Here is a 22,044-nt window from a genome sequence, read left to right on the forward strand (position 1 = left end):
GTTTATTATTATTATTATTATTATTATTACTATTACTATTACTATTATTGCCAATTTAGATCTGAACTTCTCAAGTAAATAAATGAATAATTTATCTAAATCTGTTAAAGAATCGTAACAAAACAGGCTGCTATATATGACTTTTTTGACACTTGAAGAACATAAGAAGGTCATCGATAATAAAATAATTTTTGTGATTTCCTAGCGACGAGCTATTCTTATTAGTCAACGAAGGATTCAACATTTTTATGGGGTTATCTTTTCGCAGAATCATGTACGAGGTGTCACAACTTGTAACAAATGTGAATTATCTGTGAGCTTCACCACCTCGGCCATGAACCGAGTCCACTTTTCAATAGCTAATGCCGAGGAGGCAGGTAGGCATGCACAAGTTCTGCTGCTTTGATCACTATCCAAGCCGAAAGGAAAAGAGAAGCAGATGCCATTCCCTTCTTTTCATAGTTTACACAATCCAACCTACATCAACGTATAATAGAGAGAGAGAGAGAGAGAGAGAGAGAGAGAGAGAGAGAAAAGTAAAGATTGTATCGGTTGACAACTTTTCTCTGCTTTCTTTTGGGTGCAATCATTGACATGTGTAGAAGGCCACTTGAAAGGAAAAGAGAAGCATTTCTCAACCCAAGTAAAGAAGGCCATATTGCGTAAGCCTTGTACACCTTTTTGGCTCAGGAAAAAGTTACACTCAAGGGTGCAAGGCGTTTAAATCATAAGTCATCCTCTGCTCTCTTCATGATCTATCTGCCTGGTAATGAATCAATTTGATCAGATCCTTCAGGCTCCCAGTGTGCGTTGATTCTTTTGTCTCCACTATCGATGACAAGTAATCTTCTCTTGGCCAGAAACTGTAGCTTCACAGAGAGATTGAGATCAAACTCTGCTATCTTAACCTTTGTTTTCATGCTCAAGTTAGAAGGCAATGATCAGTGATCCAGAACTAAGATACAAAACCAAGAGCAAAATGTTATTGACAACAGACGCTTCGCAAGTTCGTCTTATCGATTAACTACATGGATAGCTAATACTTCTTCATCTTCTTCTTCTTCTTCCAGCTACGGAATCTGGGATACATGCATCCTGGTTCATCAGCGTCAACGGCTTAGTAGCGGGAACCAGCAGTCGTGGAAGTAGGACTGGTAGGAGATCATGAACATGAGGAGCACCAAGACAAGCGCGACGCCCCAAGGGGAACCGCCGGCCCGGTGGAAGGAGTCCCTCTCCGGCAAGGGAATAAAGAAGGGCACCCTTAGCCGCTCATCGCTCGACAGCCAGTGGACGACCAGCAGCAGCACCAGCGGCGACATCATGAGCAGGAACTTGAGCTGGTCGAACAAGCTCTCGAACACCGACTCGTAGGCCATGTACCACGAGAGGCCTATGAACATGAAGAGCGTAAGGAGGAAGAGGCACAGGTGGAGCGGCAAGGGAGGAGACTGGGAGTGAGAGGAGTTGTAGTAGTAAGGACTATTCTGATAGTAGTAACCATTAGCCATACTCTCTCTCTTTCTCTCTCTCTCTCTCTCTCTCTCTCTTCTCCTCTACAAAATGCTATTACTTCCTCGTTATCTTCTATTCCAGATCGTTCTACAATGGAGGAGAGGAGAAGAGGACGGGTTCTTATAGAGCCAAGGCCCAAGTAAGCCACATGAATCAAGAGAGAAGAGAGAGAAAGAGAAACTGACCAATCCACCATTGACACGTACGACCGACCATGGCGCTCGGTGGGGAATCGAACGAAGCAAAGCTACAGGGAAAGTTGGCCGGTGGTGGTCCAATACATTACCTCCTGCTTTTGAAGCGACAACACATCTTGAAACAAAGGCCTTCTCGTGGAACATGACAATGGAACAGACTTGAATCTTCCGCCACAAAACACAGCCATTGAATTGATCTGGCAATATTCGATTGTTGGCAAACACAAGTATCGATTACCTTTTCGATGAAACTGATGCTGATGAGATTAACAAAAATAAATCTGAAAACATCGAAACTGTAAACTAGATTTGGAACCAAAAGCAAACATGAAGAACTTCATGCAGGAAGAGGCAAAAGGGAGAGGAAGGAACAAGTGGTGGTTGATGCAGGAGAGGAGGTTGGCCTACCATAACTCAATGTGAAGGAAGGTTTGGGGCTGACAGTATCAGAGGGTTGAAAGACCTTACCTCACATAACAGGAGGTGAGACCTTACCCCACAGTGTCCTGCACTTTTGGTCTAAGTGAAACTATTAACACCCAAAAGATTCCACTTTATCCTTTAATCCCAATTTAATCAAGGGAAACCAATAATTACAATCATCTATGAACGGGAATCCTAAACTTACGCGGTAATATCTCATTTACTTTACCAGCGGTGGGGCCCTTCCGGTCCCATATTATTCTTCGAATCATTAAACGGGTTAGGCGTCGTTCAACTGACGCCTGGAGGTCAGAATCTTAATTTAAAAAATAAAAATATCTCTTTTAAGGGTTTTTTTTGGGGGAAGTGTCTCCTATTCTCAAAATTCTGTAACACTATTTTTTTTCTTTTTATATAACTAGAACACCCTCAGCCATCTGCCCTTCTTTTCTTCCTTATCCTAATAGACTTATCCATATGATGAATTGGTCTAGTTATAATATTTTTATATTATATTATAGTACTTTTAATAATATTAAAAAAATTATAATATATTTTTAACTAATAACTTTCTTATAATTATAAAAAAATAATTTAAATAATATAAAAAAATATAAACATAGTTTTTTCGATAAATTTATGAAAAAACTCGTAATTTTATGTTTTTCCTATTGAGTACCCTAAATTTTAAAAATTCTTATAGAGTATTATTTTTTTAGAAATAATTATTTTATCCATAACGATCATTGCCTTTCATTGTGCATACACCCATACTTGATTGTTCCTTTATCCGCGCTTGGCCATACCTCTGCCTTATCGACCACTCCCCTTCGTCTTGGGCTTGGCCATCCGGCACTTAGCAATCCCGCTCACCAATTGTTGCTCACCCACTGTGGTCGATCATGCGACCCTCATCAGTTGCCCCTCTCCTTCCTTGGTTGCTTGTGCTTATGTACACGAAGTGGCAAGTAGCGTCAATCGCTCCCTTGTGCACCTACTATTGAATCTCAGATTTTGATAATAAAATCAATTGATGAAGTTATGATCTAATAAGCGTTTGAGTGACACAGGACTAACTTCGATCATGGAAAGACAAATCGATTGAAGCAGGAAGAATCAGACATTGGGCCGGAGTGGATCATGTCAAAAGATTGGACGTCGGACTTAAGAACTGGTCGACGTGCCCGATGGACTTTGTGCCTGAGTTTGAGCATCAGGCTAAAGGATTGGACATTACACTAAGGAGATCGGATGTTGCGGAAGGTCAACATGTCGATTGGGTAATACGTCGAAGGAGAGGACGATGTACCGAAAGATCGAACAAAGCGTCGGATGAACCAATGACATGTCAGACAACATAGGATTCGTGTTTGTAATCGGTCATGTCTTGATCGAAGTAGGTTAGATTGTAATTGAGTTGGTTTTTAGTGTAACCATGCCAACTTAATTAGGGACTAATTGAGCCTAAATCAAGGTTGAATTGAGCCTATTGAAAGTCTAATTCAATATTCTGAAGTTGGCCCAAGCGGTGGTACTGCCAGGTCAGGTGGTGGAACCACTTGTGAGACAATGTACATCTCCAAAAAACCCAAGTAGTTGTATTGCTCAAACTAGGCGTTGGTACTGCCTAGTGTCAGTTTGGCAGGTGATGGTACCACCTAGGCTAGGTGGTGGTACCTGTTGAATCTCAGATTTTGATGATAAAACTAATTGATAATGTTATAATCTAATCTACGTTTTGAGTGATGTAGGACTAGCTTCGATCAAGAGAGACAAATTGATTAAAGCAGAAAGAATAAGAAGTTGGGCGAGAATTGAACACATTAGAAGATTGGATGTTAGACCAGAGGAATGGCCAATGTCTCGGTAGAAGGCTTTGTGCCATGAGTTCGGGCATCGAGCCAAGAAGATTGGACATTACGCCAAGGAGATCAGATGTTGCAAGAAGGCAACATACCGATTGGGCAATACACCTAAGGAGAGGACGATGCATCGAAAGGTCGAACGAAGCGATGGATGAACCAATGACATGCTGTACAACTTAGTATTTTTACTTGTAATAATTTGTCTAGATCAAAGTAGTTTTTAGTTATAATTAGGTTGGTTTAGAATATAATTAGGCCAACTCAATTAGGAGCTAATTGGGCTCGAATTGGGGCTATTTTGGACCAAGAGAAAGGCCATTCAGTGACCTAAAAGTTGGGTCAGGCGGTGGCATCACCGATCCAAGTGGTGGCACTGCTAGTTGCTTAGCCTCCGAGACAGCCTCTAAGACTATGTTAGGCAGTAGTATCGCCCAGTGTCAAACGGTAGTACCTCCCAGTGTCAGGCAGTGGTACCACCAGTCTGGGCGGTGGTACCACCTAGACACAGTCACCCATATTATGTCAGGTGGTGGTACTGTCAGATTGGGCGATGGTACCGCCAGTACCCCGAAAATCGGGGATGAGACACTTTTAGGCTCCAAGTTTGAATCCAATTGGGTCCTTTAAATACCCCTCTCATCCTTGCTCAGATTACATAAGAACCGAGAACAAAAACAAGTGAAAATTCTATTGTAATATTATGAGAATTCTCCTTCTCTAGTCTAAGTGTGATTTCTGTTTAGAGAAGAGTGAGTGAGGGTATAAAGGTTCTCTTCTGAGCCTATCAAAAGGAGAATAGAGTTGTAAGGGTAGTTGGTCTTCGCCCATTGAAGGAAGATCATTAGTGGATATCAGTAGCCTCGACGGAAGAGGAATCGGGAGTGGATGTAGGTCACAACTATCGGACCACTATAAACTCGATTTGCATTTCTATTATTGTCATTTACTTGTTTAATCTCATATTTTGATGATGAAACCAATTGATAGTGTTTATAAGTTGATCTACATTTTAAATGACGTAGGAAGCTTCGATCATGGAGAGACAATTAAAGCGGGAAGAATCATGTTGGGCCAGAGTGGAACATGTTAGAAGATTAGACGTCGAGCCGGAGGATCGGTCGACGTATCAGCAAAAGGCTTCAGGCCATGGGTTCGAGTATCGGGCTAAGAAGAGCGAAAATTACGCTAAGGAAATTGGAGTTATGGAGGTCAACTTGCCGATTGGGCAATAGGCTACAAGAGAGGACGATGCACCGAAGAATCGAACGAAGCATCGATGAACCAATGATATGCCGGATAATATTTGATTCAAGCTTTGTAATAATTATCTAGATCGAACTAGGTTTTAAGTGTGTAGGATTAACTATAATAGTGATTAAGGCATAAAGCAAAATGATGTCCCGGAGTCAAGAATGAGACTTCATTGGGAGTTCGAGAGTTCGTCGAAAGTCCGGATGTTCTATCACGGACAAAGTTCTAAACAAGATGTTTAATATAATACTTATGTATATCCATATCTTTCTGTTTGTTCATGCTTTGCACAGCATGTAGAGGAACGGTTGAAGGCTTAACAACCTCATTTTAGTTGGGTTTGGTGGCCTTCTTAGCCTTGTAAATAAAGGTTATGTTATGTGGACACTTGTGAGAGATATTCGATTTGTAGTGGACCATTTTGACCCTTTATTATGTAACCGTTCAAAGCTTATAAAGCCTGTTTGTAATTTGCATTATCTATGAAGTGTTTCCTAAAAGGTTTGCTTATGGATCCCAAGTGAGATGCTTTCTCTAACCCATTTTCTCTTTTGTAGGTCTTAAGGGACCATGGGAGGTTTCGGGGAGGCTGACCTTTGTGGACGAATACGCAAAGGTGCCACACGACTTGGGCAAAACTAGTTAAGTCCATGACATATGGTATCAGAGTGGGACAAGCGCTCATAGAAACACTTGGCATGCAAATGTGGGGGACCTAGCAGAGCTGTGTTGAGGGCAATCAGCACACGCGCGACCATTTAGAGGAAAACATACATAGAGATATAGGTAAAATGAGTCGCCCGGAGGAGCGGGCATCTGAGATTGACATTCAGAGGAATGACCAACCCTTTGCGCAAGAGACACTACGAGAACAAGCAAGCTTGGAAGAATGCGTAGCGCACAAAGGTTGGGATGGTTGAGTTCGAGCTATGGCTCGACGTTGACAAATATACTTAATGGTACTCAAGGCAAGCGAGGCGCTTGGTAAAGGATGAGACCATGCAAGGTGGAACGAGTAGCTTAGCGACCAAAAGAGTTGTGCAAAGCTCACAAAGGTAAGGGGAATTACGAACTCGAAGAATTCGGTACTCATGCATGGGCTTGTATGCGGATGATGAAATGTTCGCAGCCATCCCAAGGCGACCGAAACTCAGCATTATAGAGCATTGGAGCTCTCTCTTCGGCATGAAAAGGATACGTATGTAGGAGGTTGAAGTGTGTAGCGAGTTCAGCATGTTGCTAGGCCTTGAGTGGTGCAGCAGGGGCTGTATTGACGTAGAGTCACAATCTAGCAAGTGCGTTTGCAAGAGGTAGAACAATGCACAGTTTGTTCAGCAAATCGGAGTAGTCTAAGGGGATGGTGGTCTCCGAAACATTCAGAGAGAAAGAAGCGAAGAGAGATGTTATTCCAACAGGACAGATATCCAGGAGGGATAGGTCCCGGTTCTCCAGAGGGAGAATCATGGACAATAGACCGCATATGTTGAGGAAGAGTACCTCAAAAACAATAATTCCACGAAGCTCAATGGATCGAGCGAGCGATGAGGAGTCATTGCAGGATCTCACTAGAGAGAATGCATTAGTGGATGCATTACGAGTTCAAGTGGGGGAGTGACCTAAAGCAACACAAATGAAGGCACACTTGGAGTCGATATGGAGATCAGACTCAAGGGAGGGCTGACTTGTGGAATAGTAGGCGTGAGAGCCACCATCAACTTAATACAAAACAAGGAGTGGAGTAACTTGGGTATAACTTAGCAAAGTACCCAAGCCGCATAAAGGGAGTTGACATAGAAGATGGAACATGGAGCGGAGGCACAAAACTTTCCTTGGACAGGGGTCAAGGACATGAACTCTTGTAGAGCCAAGAGCAAGACCATGTTGTTCTATGGGTCCTTCATTCTGATGGAGTGGACTCATCTTGCTGTTAGGATCAAAAGCACTAAGAGGGGGTGCGGGTGAATTAGTGCAGCGGATAAAAACGTCAACTTCGTTAAATCTCTCGTACGATAAAAACCGTTTCCGACGTAAAACCAATTTTGGAAACTTAGCTTGAAAGCATATGTAAATGTATTGAAGGTAGTAAGCTATTGAAGGGGTTTGCAGTAAGGTAATACAAGGAAACAAAATGCAAACCAGAGAAGATGGGAGTTTATAGTGGTTCGGTCAATCATGACCTACATCCACTCCTCCGATTCCTCTTCCGTCGAGGCCACCGGCATCCACTAACGATCTTCCTTTACTAGGCAAAGATCAACCTCCTTCTTATACCCCTCTTCTCCTTTTACCGGGTTTAGGAGACAACCCTTACAAGCACTCACTCTCCTCTCTTAAATAGAATTCTAACACTTAAGCTAGAGGAGGGAAATTCTAGAGATTGCAGCAGTGTTTTCTCTCTTTTAATCTCTCTGTGCTTGTATGAATTAACCAGGGATGAGAGGGATATTTATAGGCCCCAAACCAGTTTGAATTTGGAGCTCAAAACTGTCATCACCCAGAATTCCGAGGTCCTAGCGGTACCACCTCTTGATTGGGGCGGTACAACCGCCTGGCAGCTCGGAGACTAAGCTCTGGGTGATTCCACCGCCTGATGGGGGCGGTTGCACCACCCAGTCTTGCTTGGAGACTGAGCCCTGGCAGTGCCACCGCTTGACTAGGGCAGTTGCATCACCTAGTCTCGCTCAGAGACTGAGCCCAGGCGGTGCCACCGCCTAGCAAGAATTCTGGTCCGAATGGGTTGATCCATTCGGCCCAATTTGGGTCTATCAAGGGCCCAATTGCCCCCAGATTAATTAATGGGATCACCTCCCATTCCTAACTTAATCTACATGATAACTAGGACATTTCTTAAGACATTTACTACAACTTGCTCCGGTGCGTCAATCGCTTCTTCCGACGAACATCCGACGAACCTTCGGCGATGCTCCGACGAACTTCCGACAAACTCCTGGACTTGCGATGATCCACTTGGCGAGTTCCGACGAGCTTCTTTGGCAAGCTCCTGGACTTCTCAGATTTGTTCCCGTAGAACCTTTGACGACCGTCCGGACTTCCGTCGAACTCTCGAACTCCCAACATGATTATAGTCTTGACTCCGGTGCAACTCCTGCTACATGTCTTACTTCCATCGTAGTTAATCCTGTATATGTAAAACAAAACTTCGATCGAGACAATTAATCCTAAGCAATTAACCAAGTTGTCCGGCATGTCATTGGTCCCTCGACGCTTCGTTAGTTTCTTCGGCGTATCATCCTCTCTTGCGGCCTATTGCCCAATCGGCCAGTTGACTCTGCAACTCCGATATCCTTGGCACAATACATGCTATTCTTGGCCCGATGCCCGAGTCCATGGCCCGAAGCCTTCTATCGATACGTCGACCAATCCACCGGCCCGACATCCAATCTTCTGACATGTTTCTCCGACACAACATGATTTTTCCTGCTTTAATTGTCTCATCCTGATCGAAGCATCCTGCGTCACTCAAAACGTAGATTAAAATATAAACGTATATCAAGTGGTTTCATCATCAAAATACGAGATTCAACAATCTCCCCCTTTTTGATGATGACAACCACTTGATGACGGAGTTAACCTTAACTCCCGGAGTTTAAACAAACTCCCCCTATCAATATGCCATATTGATAGAACCTTGAATTCTAACTGAATTCAAGTCATTGCAATATTCATCATTAATACTTGCAACACGTCATCATGAATTTATGCATAAACTTATGCATAACATCATACTTCTCCCCCTTTGTCATCAACAAAAAGGAGAAGTTCAACTATTCTTGTGTTTGGAATAGATTCAACTTATTGCATGAAAAACATAGTATCAAATTTTATCATCATGCAGTTTGAAGCTAGAAAATTTAGCAAGTGTTACATCATGCGTAGAACATTCAAGCTATCAAGTTTTAGATATGTATGTTTTACAGCATACAAGATAGCACTTTTGGTAATATTCAAGATAGCAAGTTCTACATCATGCAAGCTAGCAATGTTACAACATTTTAGAACATGCAAGCTAGCAATTTAGAGACGTTCAAGAAAGCAACTCTTGCTTCTTGAAATATGCAAGTTTGCATGCTAGCAAATTTTTGCTTCCTTTGCAATGTTTGAGCTCGCAATTTTGTTTTCGTTACAAAGTGCAAGTTTAACATGTTTAGCATCTTGAGATAGGCAAGATAGAACATTTTTGCATTTTCTTGAGATTTCAAGCTAGCAATTATCGGTGATGTTCAAGATAGCAATTTCTTCTCTTTTGAGAAGTGCAATTTTTGCTTTCGTCTTGAATTGTGCAAGCTAACTAGTTTCCTCTTTTCATGATATCCACGCTAGAAATTTTTGCTCCTCTTTTGTCATTGTCAAAAAGAAGGGAATACCCTGATATCAATTTTCAGATTATGACAAAGGTAAGTATCAATCTTATTTGTGCATCATTATTGTTGAATCTCGGATTTTGATGATGAAATCAATTGTCATTTGTTATCTAATCTATATGTTAAGATAAGTGTGCAGGATTAACTACGATGAAAGTGAGACATGCAGCAGGAGTTGCGCCGGAGTCAAGACAATGATCACTTTGGGAGTTCGAGAATTCGATGGAAGTTCGGACAGTCGTCGGAGGTTCTACGGGAACAAATCCGAGAAGTCCATAAGCTTGCCAAAGAAGCTCGTCGGAACTCGCCAAGTGAATCGTCGCAAGTCCAGGAGTTTGCCGGAAGTCCGCAGGAGCATCACCGAGGGTTCATCGGATGATCGACGGAAGTTCGCCGGAAGCTCGCCGGAAGAAGCGATTGACGCACCGGAGCAAGTTGCAGTAAATGTCTTAGGAAAAATCGTAGTTAGCACTTTGATTAAGTTGGAAATGGGAGGTGATCCCATTAACTTAATCTTGGGGCAATTGGGCGCCTGAAAAACCCGAATTGGGCCGAATGGATCAACCCATTCGGACCCTGATTTCTGCCAGGCGGTTGAACCGCCCAAGGCAGGAGGTTGCACCGCCTGGGCTCAGTCTCCGAGCGAGACTGGGAGGTGCAACCGCTCCAGCCAGGCGATGGCACCGCCTGGGGCTCAGTCTCCGAGCGAGACTGGGCGGTGCAACCTCCCCTGACAGGAGGTGGCACCGCTTGAGCTCAGTCTTCGAGCTCTGCCAGGCGGTGCAATCGCCTCAGTCAGGAGGTGCAACCGCCTGAGCTCGGTCTTCGAGCTCTATCAGGAGGTGCAACCGCCCCTGACAGGAGGTAGCACCGCCCAGAGGCTCAGTCTTTGAGCTCTGCCAGGCGGTGCAACCGCTCCAATCAGGAGATGCAACCGCCTGATCTCGGAATTCCGAGAATTGACAGTTTTGAGCTCCAAATTTGAACTGGGTTGGGGCCTATAAATACCCCACCCATTCAGCACTGAAAGGGTATAAACTAACACCGAAATCTTGATCATTTTCTGTGATTCTTAGAGCTCAAAATTGTTGTAAAGGCCAAAAGTTCTTCTCCCTCTGTTCTTCCAAGTTCTGAGTTGTAAAGAGAGGAGAGAAAATTCTGTAAGGGTTGTCTCCTAAGCCCGTCAAAAGGAGTGAATCTGTAAAAGGGTGGTTGGCCTTCGCCTATTGAAGGAAGGCCTCTAGTTGACGTCGGTGACCTCGTCGGTGGAGGAAGCCAAAAGTGGAGTAGGTCAAGATTGACCGAACCACTCTAAATCTCGGTTTGCATTTACTTTGAGCATCTTATCTTTACTGCAAACCTCCTTAATAGCTTACTGCCTTCTGTGTTTTTATGAATGTGTTTCAAAGTTCAGTGCTTTCCGAATCGGGATTTAAAACGCAAATCAGTTTTATCATACGAACGTCGTATTTCAGTTTGCGCTTACGTTCTGATTTCCATTATAACTGCAAACTACCTTTATATCTTTGCTTTAACTGCATCTCGCCTTATCTCAAGTTAAAGTGGTTTACGAATCAGCTTTTATACCGAAATCTCAATCTCTTTTATCGTACGAACGTCGTATTTCAGTTTGCGCTTATATTCTGATTTCCATCATAACTGCAAACTGCGTTCATATCTTTGCTGCATCTCTCTTAGTGAAAAGTTGAAGTGATTTACGAATCGGCTTTCTTACCAAAATCACTTCTATCGAACGAAAGCAGTTTTCTATTTTAATCGCATAAGGTTTTCCGCTGCACTAATTTAACCCCCCCCCTCTTAGTGCTCTTGATCCTAACAATTAGTATCAGAGCAGGGTTAACTCTCTAACGGATTAAAACCCAAGAGAGATGGCATACGCCGGAAACCAAGAGGGCCATTCTATTACACGTCCACCCATGTTCAATGGGACGGACTACACCTATTGGAAGACCCGAATGAGGATCTTTCTTATTTCTATGGATTTTGAACTTTGGAATCTTGTCGAAAATGGATTTTCGAAGTCTTCTCTTCCAATGATCGATTGGAATGAATTGGAGAAGAAGGCTTTCGCTCTTAATGCAAAGGCTATGAATGCCTTATTTTGTGCACTTGATAAAAATGAGTTTAACCGTGTTTCAACTTATGAAACCGCATTTGATATTTGGCACACACTCGAAGTGACTCACGAAGGCACAAGTAGAGTCAAAAATCAATCTTCTATTACATTATTTCGAACTTTTCCAGATGAAACCGAGTGAAACCATTGGCGACATGTTTACCCGTTTCACAGATGTCGTCAACGGGTTTTGAGCTCGTAAATAAGATTCTAAGATCCCTTCCTAAGAGTTGGGATCCTAAAGTCACTACTATTCAAGAGGCGAAAGATCTAAGCAACTTCCCTCTTGAAGAACTAATCGGGTCATTAATGACCTACGAGATGACTTGTAAAGCTCATGAAGAGCAAGAAGACATCATTCCAAAGAACAGGAAGGATATGGCACTTAAAACTTCAGAAAGCCACTTGAGAGAAAACTCAAGTGATGAGGACTGTGATGATGAGTTGGCACTTCTAACAAGAAAATTTAAAAAATTCATTAAAAGAAATAAGTTTAAAAATGACGTAAAAAATAAACTTAAACCCAAGAAGGACCAAGTTATTTGCTATGAATGCAAAAAGCCGGGACACTACAAGAGTGATTGTCCCTAAGCCAAAAAGAGAACATCAAAGAAGAAGGCGCTCAAAGCAACGTGGGATGACTCGAGCGTGTCCGAAGAAGAGGAGTCCAACACCGAGCAAGTTGCTCACTACGCCTTAATGGCCATCGGAGAAGAGGTAACAAATTTAATAGATGTAGATTTATCATTTGATGAATTATTAAATGCCTTCCATGACTTATTTGATGAATGCAAGATTATTAGTAGAAAATACAAATTGCTAAAAAAGGAGCATGATAGTCTTACTTATAATTTTGATAAGTTAAAAACTGAATATCATGATAGTTTAAGTTCATGCATAAAATGCCATGATCTAGAAACTCTCCAAAAGGAAAACTTGCTACTTAAGGACACCTTAAAGAAATTCGAGGTTGGTAGCAAGTCATTGAACATGATCCTTGCAAACAAGGGTCACCTTCCCAAAAGAAGTGGAATTGGATTTGTGAGAAGCCCTCACCAAAATCCAACCACCTTCATAAAAGACCCCATCTTACATGTTCAACACCAAAACAAATGCAACTTTTGTTGCAAATTTGGACACAAGACGCATTATTGTCCATTCAAGAAAATTAGTCCAAACAAATTGATTTGGGTTCCTAAAGGAACCATGATAAATTCTATGCAACATGATAGACAATGCAGATATATTTGTGAGGCACTCAAAAGCAAATGGGTACCTAAAAATCATCCTTTCCTGTAAAAACAAAAAAAAAATATATATATATATATATATAAAGAAAAAAATTAAGCTGGAGCAAGAAATAATATTCTGCTCCTTGGATTCTCGATATTCATGACCCAAGATCCAAAAAGAAACTCGCAATGCTCTCTAGCCTAAATAACAGATGGAGATTATAAATTTAAAATCACAAATGCGATTTAGATACTATCCTATTTGACTTTTCAGAATTAGAAACATATGATTCTCAATTCACATATCCTCTGGATTTTCGAATCCATCAACTTCATCCATTCATAACTTTCGAATCCAACTCTGTATCATGAACTGACTAAGTCTGTAATGAACTTGCAAGGCTTACCAACTTGAACAAACTGTCACAAACATGTGTACAACATTGAGAGTATGCACGTTAAAAGATCTATTTTGATCGTGCAAAAGTTCGTCTTAAAATGAAAACTCTTACGTAATTACGTAAGTAAAGTTGATTGCTCTGAAAATTCTTCTCAAGACAAAAAACTCTCAAATCAGATTACACTGCGATCATAACAAGTGCTCACCGCCTGCAGGCGGTGGCACCGCCCCAGTTGGAGGTAGCACCTCCAGCTGTCACGTGTTGTAAGCGGTTGCACCGCTCCAGCCAGAGGTGCAACCGCCCGCAACTCTGCCCTTTTTAACCCAAGCTAGGGCCGACGGTGAAACCGACCCCAACTCACTCCCTTCCCCTTTCTACTCTTCCAAGCCTCCTCCATCCCCATTTCTCCCCTCATAGCATCCCAAATACCCCTCATTTCGGAGCAAAACATCAACAATCCTTCCCTCTCTTGAAGATCTCACTAAGGTATTCTCTAAGAAGCCCTTAAACTCTTTTTTTTTTATTCATTTACTCTTGCTCATCACTATTCTTCTAAATAGCAGTAGTTATGGGATCTAGAAGATCCTCAAGGGACAAAGGAAAGAGGAGATTAGTAGAAGATTTTGATCTCACCCTTTTCGATTCAAAATACCATGCTGAAAAATTTTCCTCTTTCGAACTTAGGAGTGTCAATTAGGGAAAATATGTAGATTTAAATGAACTAAGAGACTTAGAGACAATCCAATGGTTTGCAAACTTAGATCTACTTCCTATTTTGCAAATTAATGAACCCATCTATCCAAGACTTGTTAGATTGTTTTACAACAACATACAAATAGATGAAGAAGAAAGAATGTCTACCTATCTTTTAGGACAACACATCTCAATTACGGATAAATTCATTTGCGACATGATAGGCATTCCCATGAAAATTAGAGGACTTTACTTTAGAGGATCATGGGATGATGAAACTGTTGGAACAACATATGTTGAAGCCTTAGGAACAATTTTTGCTAATCCCAACTTAGCATTTGTTCCTAAAAGTTGTGAACATCTACTGCCTCTAAACACTAAGGTAATTCATCATATCCTAACTAGCATCATTCTCCCTAAACAATACCATCATGATGAAGTAAGCTAATTAGAATTAGGAACTATGTATTTGATCATGAAAGGACATGACATATGTCTTGGTTATCTTATCCAACAAAACATATTAGAACTATCAAAGAAAGACATGATGCTCCCATATAGTGGTATAATCACTAGAATAATAAAAGCCTACGATATTCTAATACCACCGGAAGAAGAAGCAATAAAAGTAGATAGATTTAGCATAATAAATAAAAATCTACTTCACCGATTAAGATGTTTTTATAGAAACGGTAACTAGGTTAGAATGCCAAGAAGAACTGATCCCCCTCAACCTGAACCAGAACTGGAAACACCAGTCTTTAGGGGTACCCAATCTCCTCCGATCTGTCCCTTTGAGGAAACACATCCATTTGAGCAAACTCATACATCATCTATCGAAGATATTGGGATTCGGATGGACCGATTCGAACAAAGACAAGAACGACTTGAACATTGACAAGATCAAATCCTATCTGAGCTGCAGCAAATTCATCGACAATTTGACTCTTTGTTTAGGCACTTTAATTTTCCACCTCATGAATGAGCTTGTATGAACACAATCATATGTTGTTATTGTAAACTCCTTATGTTACTCACCATGATGAGCTTTGCCTTGATCCTTGATATGGTTACCTGATATATTTTGAGCATATGCAGAGTTGTAAACATCTATCGTAACTAAATGCAGTTGAAACTAAATGTTTATCTCAGATTTTACATTGAAACTAAATGTTTTGAAAACCTTGTGCCTTGATTTCCATGATAAATATAGTTTGAAAAAGTGATATATCAATGCAGTTGATAAGTCATTGCCATGATATTAACACTAAACATCAACTAGCTGATATTTTTACAAAACCTCCGAGTGAAGAGCAATTTGATTTCATAAGAAGAGAATTAGGAATGTTGATGTGTCCGAATACATAAACTAGTTAAAATTATTTTTTAAACTTTATTAAATGCTCAAATCACTTGATTTACATGCCTAAATAACATGTTGGAATACAAAAATGTTTTGTCTTCATGATTGTATTTGAAAATTTGTAGCATAGTCTTGTCCGAATGCATGAAAGAGTTCACTTTTCGGATTCGCTTAACAATTGGAATTCTAAAAATCGAATTTTCTCATACACTCTTATGAAAAATATTTTTTTTCTGAAATAGATCTGATGAAATGATTCCTGCTTATGAATTCCATCTTGAAATATGGATGATAGTATTTTTACTTGCAAAAATCTGTTACAAACACATATCTTGACTCAAAGTAAACTCACAAATAGCTGGAATCACAAATGGCTTTCCTCCTTCATGCACAAAGGATTATAATAAAAAAAAAAAGGGGGAAGAAGTATTCAAAGCAATCTACGTATCATGCCTTCCTTTATATGCTTGATAACTTGCTTATATTGTTCTCCTGGTATCACAACTACCATGCTTTTTATTGATGACAAAGGGGGAGAAATATATGAATTGATGCTATAAACACTGATGCTATGATTATGCCATGCTTGCATCACCAAGAGACATAAACAGATGCCATGCATTAATTTGCATTATGCCTTGAGTTGATATCTTACCATGTGAAGAAATGCAACACTTGCTAAAATATTTGAAATGTGTACATTATGTAATGATATCAAAATCTTACTTCACAGCTTTACATATTGATATCTTACAATATGATGAATTGCTACAATTACCATCATTCAAAATTGTTATGAATGTCAAGCCTTGACATCATCTTCAGAGAGATACATCATGATGGGAATCATGATGGGAGTATTGATAAGTTCAAATAATTTAACTTATCAATATGTCTCTTGAATTCTTAGGTCTTGAATTCAATAATAACTTATCTCAAGTATGGCATATAGACAGGGGGAGTTAAGGTTAACTGCATTATCAATTGATTGTCATCATCAAAAAGGGGGAGATTATTGAATCTCAGATTTTGATGATGAAGTCAATTATCATTTGTTATATAATCTATATGTTGAGATAAGTGTGTAGGATTAACTACGATGAAAGTGAGACATGCAGCAGGAGTTGCGCCGGAGTCAAGACAATGATCACGTTGGGAGTTCGAGAGTTCGACGGAAGTTCGGACAGTCGTCGGAGGTTCTGCGGGAACAAATCCGAGAAGTCCATAAGCTTGCCAAAGAAGCTCGTCGGAACTCGCCAAGTGAATCGTCACAAGTCCAGGAGTTTGCCGAAAGTCCGCAGGAGCATCACCGAGGGTTCATCGGATGATCGACGGAAGTTCGCCGGAAGAAGCGATTGACGCACCGGAGCAAGTTGCAGTAAGTGTCTTAGGAAAAATCGTAGTTAGCACTTTGATTAAGTTGGAAATGGGAGGTGATCCCATTAACTTAATCTTGGGGCAATTGGGCCCCTAAAAAACCCGAATTGGGCCGAATGGATCAACCCATTCGGACCCTGATTTCTGCCAAGCGGTTGAACCGCCCAAGGCAGGAGGTTGCACCGCCTAGGCTCAGTCTCCGAGTGAGATTGGGAGGTGCAACCGCTCCAGCCAGGCGGTGGCACCGCCTGGGGCTCAGTCTCCGAGCAAGACTGGGCGGTGCAACCTCCCCTGACAGGAGGTGGCACCGCTTGAGCTCAGTCTTCGAGCTCTGCCAGGCGATGCAACCGCCTCAGTTAGGAGGTGCAACCGCCTGAGCTCGGTCTTCGAGCTCTGTCAGGAGGTACAATCGCCCCTGACAGGAGGTAGCACCGCCTAGAGGCTCAATCTTCGAGCTCTGCCAAGCGGTGCAACCGCTCTAGTCAGGAGGTGCAACCGCCTGATCCCGGAATTCCGGGAATTGATAGTTTTGAGCTCCAAATTTGAACTGGGTTGGGGCCTATAAATACCCCACCCATTCAGCACTGAAAGGGTATGAACTAACACCGAAATCTTGATCCTTTTCTGTGATTCTTAGAGCTCAAAATTGTTGTAAAGGCCAAAAGTTCTTCTCCCTCTGTTCTTCCAAGTTCTGAGTTGTAAAGAGAGGAGAGAAAATTCTGTAAATGTTGTCTCCTAAGCCCGTCAAAAGGGGTGAATCTGTAAAAGGGTGGTTGGCCTTCGCCTATTGAAGGAAGGCCTCTAGTTGACGTCAGTGACCTCGTCGGTGGAGGAAGCCAAAAGTGGAGTAGGTCAAGATTGACTGAACCACTCTAAATCTCAGTTTGCATTTACTTTGAGCATCTTATCTTTACTGCAAACCTCCTTAATAGCTTACTGCCTTCTGTGTTTTTACGAACGTGTTTCAAAGTTCAGTGCTTTCCGAATCGGGATTTAAAACGCAAATCGGTTTTATCATACGAACGTCGTATTTCAGTTTGCGCTTACGTTCTGATTTCCATTATAACTGCAAACTACCTTTATATCTTTGCTTTAACGGCATCTCGTCTTATCTCAAGTTAAAGTGGTTTACGAATAAGCTTTTATACCGAAATCGCTTTTATCGTACGAACGTCGTATTTCAATTTGAGCTTATATTCTGATTTCCATCATAACTGCAAACTGCGTTCATATCTTTGCTGCATCTCTCCTAGTCAAAAGTTGAAGTGATTTACGAATCGACTTTCTTACCAAAATCACTTCTATCGAACGAAAGCAGTTTTTGATTTTAATCACATAAGGTTTTCGCTGCACTAATTCACCCCCCCCCCCCCTCTTAGTGCTCTTGATCCTAACAATTATATATTCAAATTAAAATATACACAATTTCAAAAACCTAATTTTTCATGCACGATATCAAAAAATAAATCAATCATCATTAATGGGCATATCATACATGATACTCAAACATTAAAATTTTTAAGCATTTATCAACATGTTGATCATGATACCAAACATTCATTATTTAAAGCATTCATGATACATATGATATAATACATCATGTACATCATTATCATAAGTATTGCATGCATCATTACAAATTTATGAATATTTTATGTATTCATATCATCACATAAAGAATATTAAGAAGAATTAGTTGGGTGATGAGAAAACATTTCATGAATACAAGGAATTGCATAAAGATCATATCATGAAAGATTTAAACATGTGAATACCAAAAGACATGATTTCTTTTTGAAAATCCTCCTCATAAATAATCGAAAGAAAATCTTAGGAGATCGATTAAACAAAAAATCTTGATTCATAATAAAATTTCATGTATCGAATATCGAGAAATTAAGATGATGATTCATAAAAAAAAACATATCACAAGTTATATTCAAGAGAAAAATCATCATTCATTTTGTCAAATCAACATTTCCTGGGTATGCATGATATCAAAACATGGTTTCAAGTCTTCAACATATAACATGCATAAATTCAAAAATCGAAGGGAGAAGGGAAGAACTCAAAGGTACCAAGATTTCAACCATCTCATAAACAAATGAAGGATCAAGTCATGAATCAAAAATTCCATGAATCATTTCGACATATCTCCTTTTAAATAACTGAGATGATCATCAAAGGAAATCTCATGTTATTCCAAGAAATCAAAATCATGATTTTGATAAGACTCATCTCAAATTCAAATCACCAAAATCATTTTTATGGTTCACAAAATTCATAACATAAGTAGATTCATGATTTCATTGATAATATATTTTCCTTTTTTAAGTATTTCATTTTAAGTGATTGATTTCATGTTAGCATGCTTTTTCATTTATGTTAATAGAAACATGCATCAACGTTTAGGATCGAAAAATGAATTTCGTCATAAAACCTTCAAGATCAATAGATTCTCAAACATGAATTGTTGGGATCAAGAAAATCTGAAAATAAAATTTAATACTTTCATGCATTCGAACATGGTTTTGCTATAGATTTTCAAATTCAATTATGAAGATAAAACATACTCATTGTTATGCAAATTTTTGTATTCAAAACACTTAATTTCCAACATGTAATTTTAGGCATGTAATAGTGTAAAATCATCATGGCAATTAAGTGATTTGATTGTTGAATCAAGAAAGTCCGAAAAATAATCTTAACAAGTTCATGCATTCGGGCACATTTTTACCATATGTTTTTCAAATACACTCATGAAAATAACACATGCTTATCATCATATATAACTTAAAATCTCATGCATAAATTGTTAATCATGGTATTAAAATGTTTAATATTACATCATTATGCATTTCTTCAAACATGATTTTATTTAATCAAAATCTAGAAATAACAATGGAAATCAACATGATACACATCATTATTTCTTAACCACATATAGCATGATTTCATATTTTTAATCAAAATCATTTTGTTTGTTTATCATAAAATATGTATTTTTCATGATTATTTTCAAAACTACTAGCATGATCATAATTTTTACATTTTCATATATTTTTTTAACATGTAATTTTCAAAAAAATTAATTCTATACTAAAAAAGAAAATGTATTAAGAAAAGCATCATGTAATTTCGAAATAAATTAAGGGGGTTTTGATTACCTCATCGTTGAATGTTGTTAAGGCGTAGTTTGCTACCTCGCCTTTCTTGATTTTCTCCCCATCTTCGGAGGAGCTCGATTCATCCCACTTTATGTTCTTCTTCTTGCGTTTAAAGTAAGTAGTTCCATTCTTTTTGTTCTTCAATTCTCGTTTCATTAATTTTTTAAATTTCTTAGTGAGTAGTTCTTGTTCACCATCACTTGAGCTTATGCTCGAGTGGTCTTCAAATGTTCTATGTCCCAAATTCTTCCTGTTCTTTGAAAGGTGATTTTGTTCATCATGTTCATCATGTGCATTGTGCACCATTTCATATGTCATTAATGAACCAATTAGTTTTTCAAGTGGAAAAATATTTAAATCTTTTATTTCTTGTATTGCGGTTATTTTAGGATCCCACCTTTTTAGAAGGGATCTTAAGATCTTGCTTACGTGATCAAAATTCGAAAAAGATTTACCAAGAACTCTTAGATTATGGACGACATCCGTGAAACGGGTGTACATGTCACCTATAGTCTAGCTTGGTTGCATTCGAAAAAGCTTAAAATCATGCAATAAATTGTTAACTTTCGAGTCTTTGACTCTATTAGTTCTGTCGTGTGTGATTTCAAGTGTTCACCAAATATCAAAAGCCGTTTCGCATGTAGAAATTCGATTGAACTCATTTTTGTCCAAAGCGCAAAATAAGGCATTCATAGCCTTTGCGTTTAAAGAAAAATACTTCTTCTCCAAATCCAACCATTCGTTCATCGGTTTAGAGGGAAGTTGAAAATTGTTTTCAACAATATTCCATAAATCTAAATTCATAGAAATCAAGAAAACTCTCATTCGAGTTTTCCAATTAGTGTAGTCCAATCTGTTAAACAACGGTGGACAAACAACCGATAAACCCTCTTGAAAGCCAAGAAGAGCCATTTCTCTCGGGTGTAAATCTGAAATGAGAAAAACTGGGCTCTGATACCAATTATTAGGATCAAGAGCACTAAGACGGGGGGGTGAATTAGTGCAGCGGATAAAAACGTCAACTTCGTCAAATCTCTTGTACGATAAAAATCGTTTCCGATGTAAAACCGATTTCATAAACTTAGCTTGAAAATATATGTAAATGTATTGAAGGTAGTAAGCTATTGAAGGGGTTTGCAGTAAGGTAATAGCCGGAAACAAAATGCAAACTAGAGAAGATGGGAGTTTATAGTGGTTCGGTCAAGCGTGACCTATATCCACTCCTCCGATTCCTCTTTCGTCAAGGCCACCGGCATCCACTAACGATCTTCCTTTACTAGGCAAAGATCAACCTCCTTCTTACACCCCTCTTCTCCTTTTATTGGGTTTAGGAGACAACCCTTACAAGCACTCACTCTCCTCTCTTAAATAGAATTCTAACACTTAAGCTAGAGGAGGGAAATTCTAGAGATTACAGTAGCATTTTCTCTCTTTTAATCTCTCTATGCTTGTATAAATTAACCAAGGATGAGAGGGGTATTTATAGGCCCCAAACCAGTTTGAATTTAGAGCTCAAAACTGTCATCTCCCGGAATTCCAGGGTCCTGGCGGTACCACCTCCTGACTGGGGCAGTACAACCGCCTAGCAGCTCGGAGACTGAGCCTCTAGGCGGTACCACCGCCTGATAGGGGCGGTTGCACTGCCCAGTCTCGCTCGGAGGTGGTGCCACCGCTTGCCTGGGGCAGTTGCACCGCCCAGCTTTCCTAGGAGACCCTCTCCTAGGCGATGCCATCGCCGACCCTAGCGGTCCCACCGCCTAGCAGGAATTCTGGTCCGAATGGGTTGATCCATTCGGCCCAATTTAGGTCTGTCAAGGGCCCAATTACCCCCAGATTAAGTTAATAGGATCACCTCCCATTCCTAACTTAATCTATATGCTAACTACGATATTTCTTAAGACATTTACTACAACTTGCACCGATGCGTCAATCGCTTCTTCCGGCGAACTTCCGGCGAACATCCAACGAACCTTCGGTGATGCTCTGACGGACTTCCGGCAAACTCCTGGACTTGCGACGATCCACTTGGCGAGTTCCGACG

At 40.1% G+C, this 22,044-nt stretch overlaps 1 protein-coding gene across 1 annotated transcript; it reads right to left on the minus strand.

Annotated features, from left to right (window-relative positions):
• Positions 1-1,109: 1,109 nt before the first annotated feature.
• LOC135644165 (uncharacterized) lies at positions 1,110-1,511 on the minus strand. Its single transcript, XM_065161632.1, has one exon. It carries the CDS (start codon positions 1,509-1,511, stop codon positions 1,110-1,112), a length of 402 nt encoding a protein of 133 aa, XP_065017704.1.
• Positions 1,512-22,044: the final 20,533 nt, after the last annotated feature.

Source organism: Musa acuminata, chromosome BXJ3-8 (assembly GCF_036884655.1).
Source record: "Musa acuminata AAA Group cultivar baxijiao chromosome BXJ3-8, Cavendish_Baxijiao_AAA, whole genome shotgun sequence".
In the NCBI taxonomy this organism is placed as follows: Eukaryota; Viridiplantae; Streptophyta; class Magnoliopsida; order Zingiberales; family Musaceae; genus Musa; species Musa acuminata.

Excerpts from the sequence above, each read along its gene's own strand:
- LOC135644165 (XM_065161632.1), bottom strand. The coding sequence starts at position 1,511 with ATGGCTAATGGTTACTACTATCAGAATAGTCCTTACTACTACAACTCC.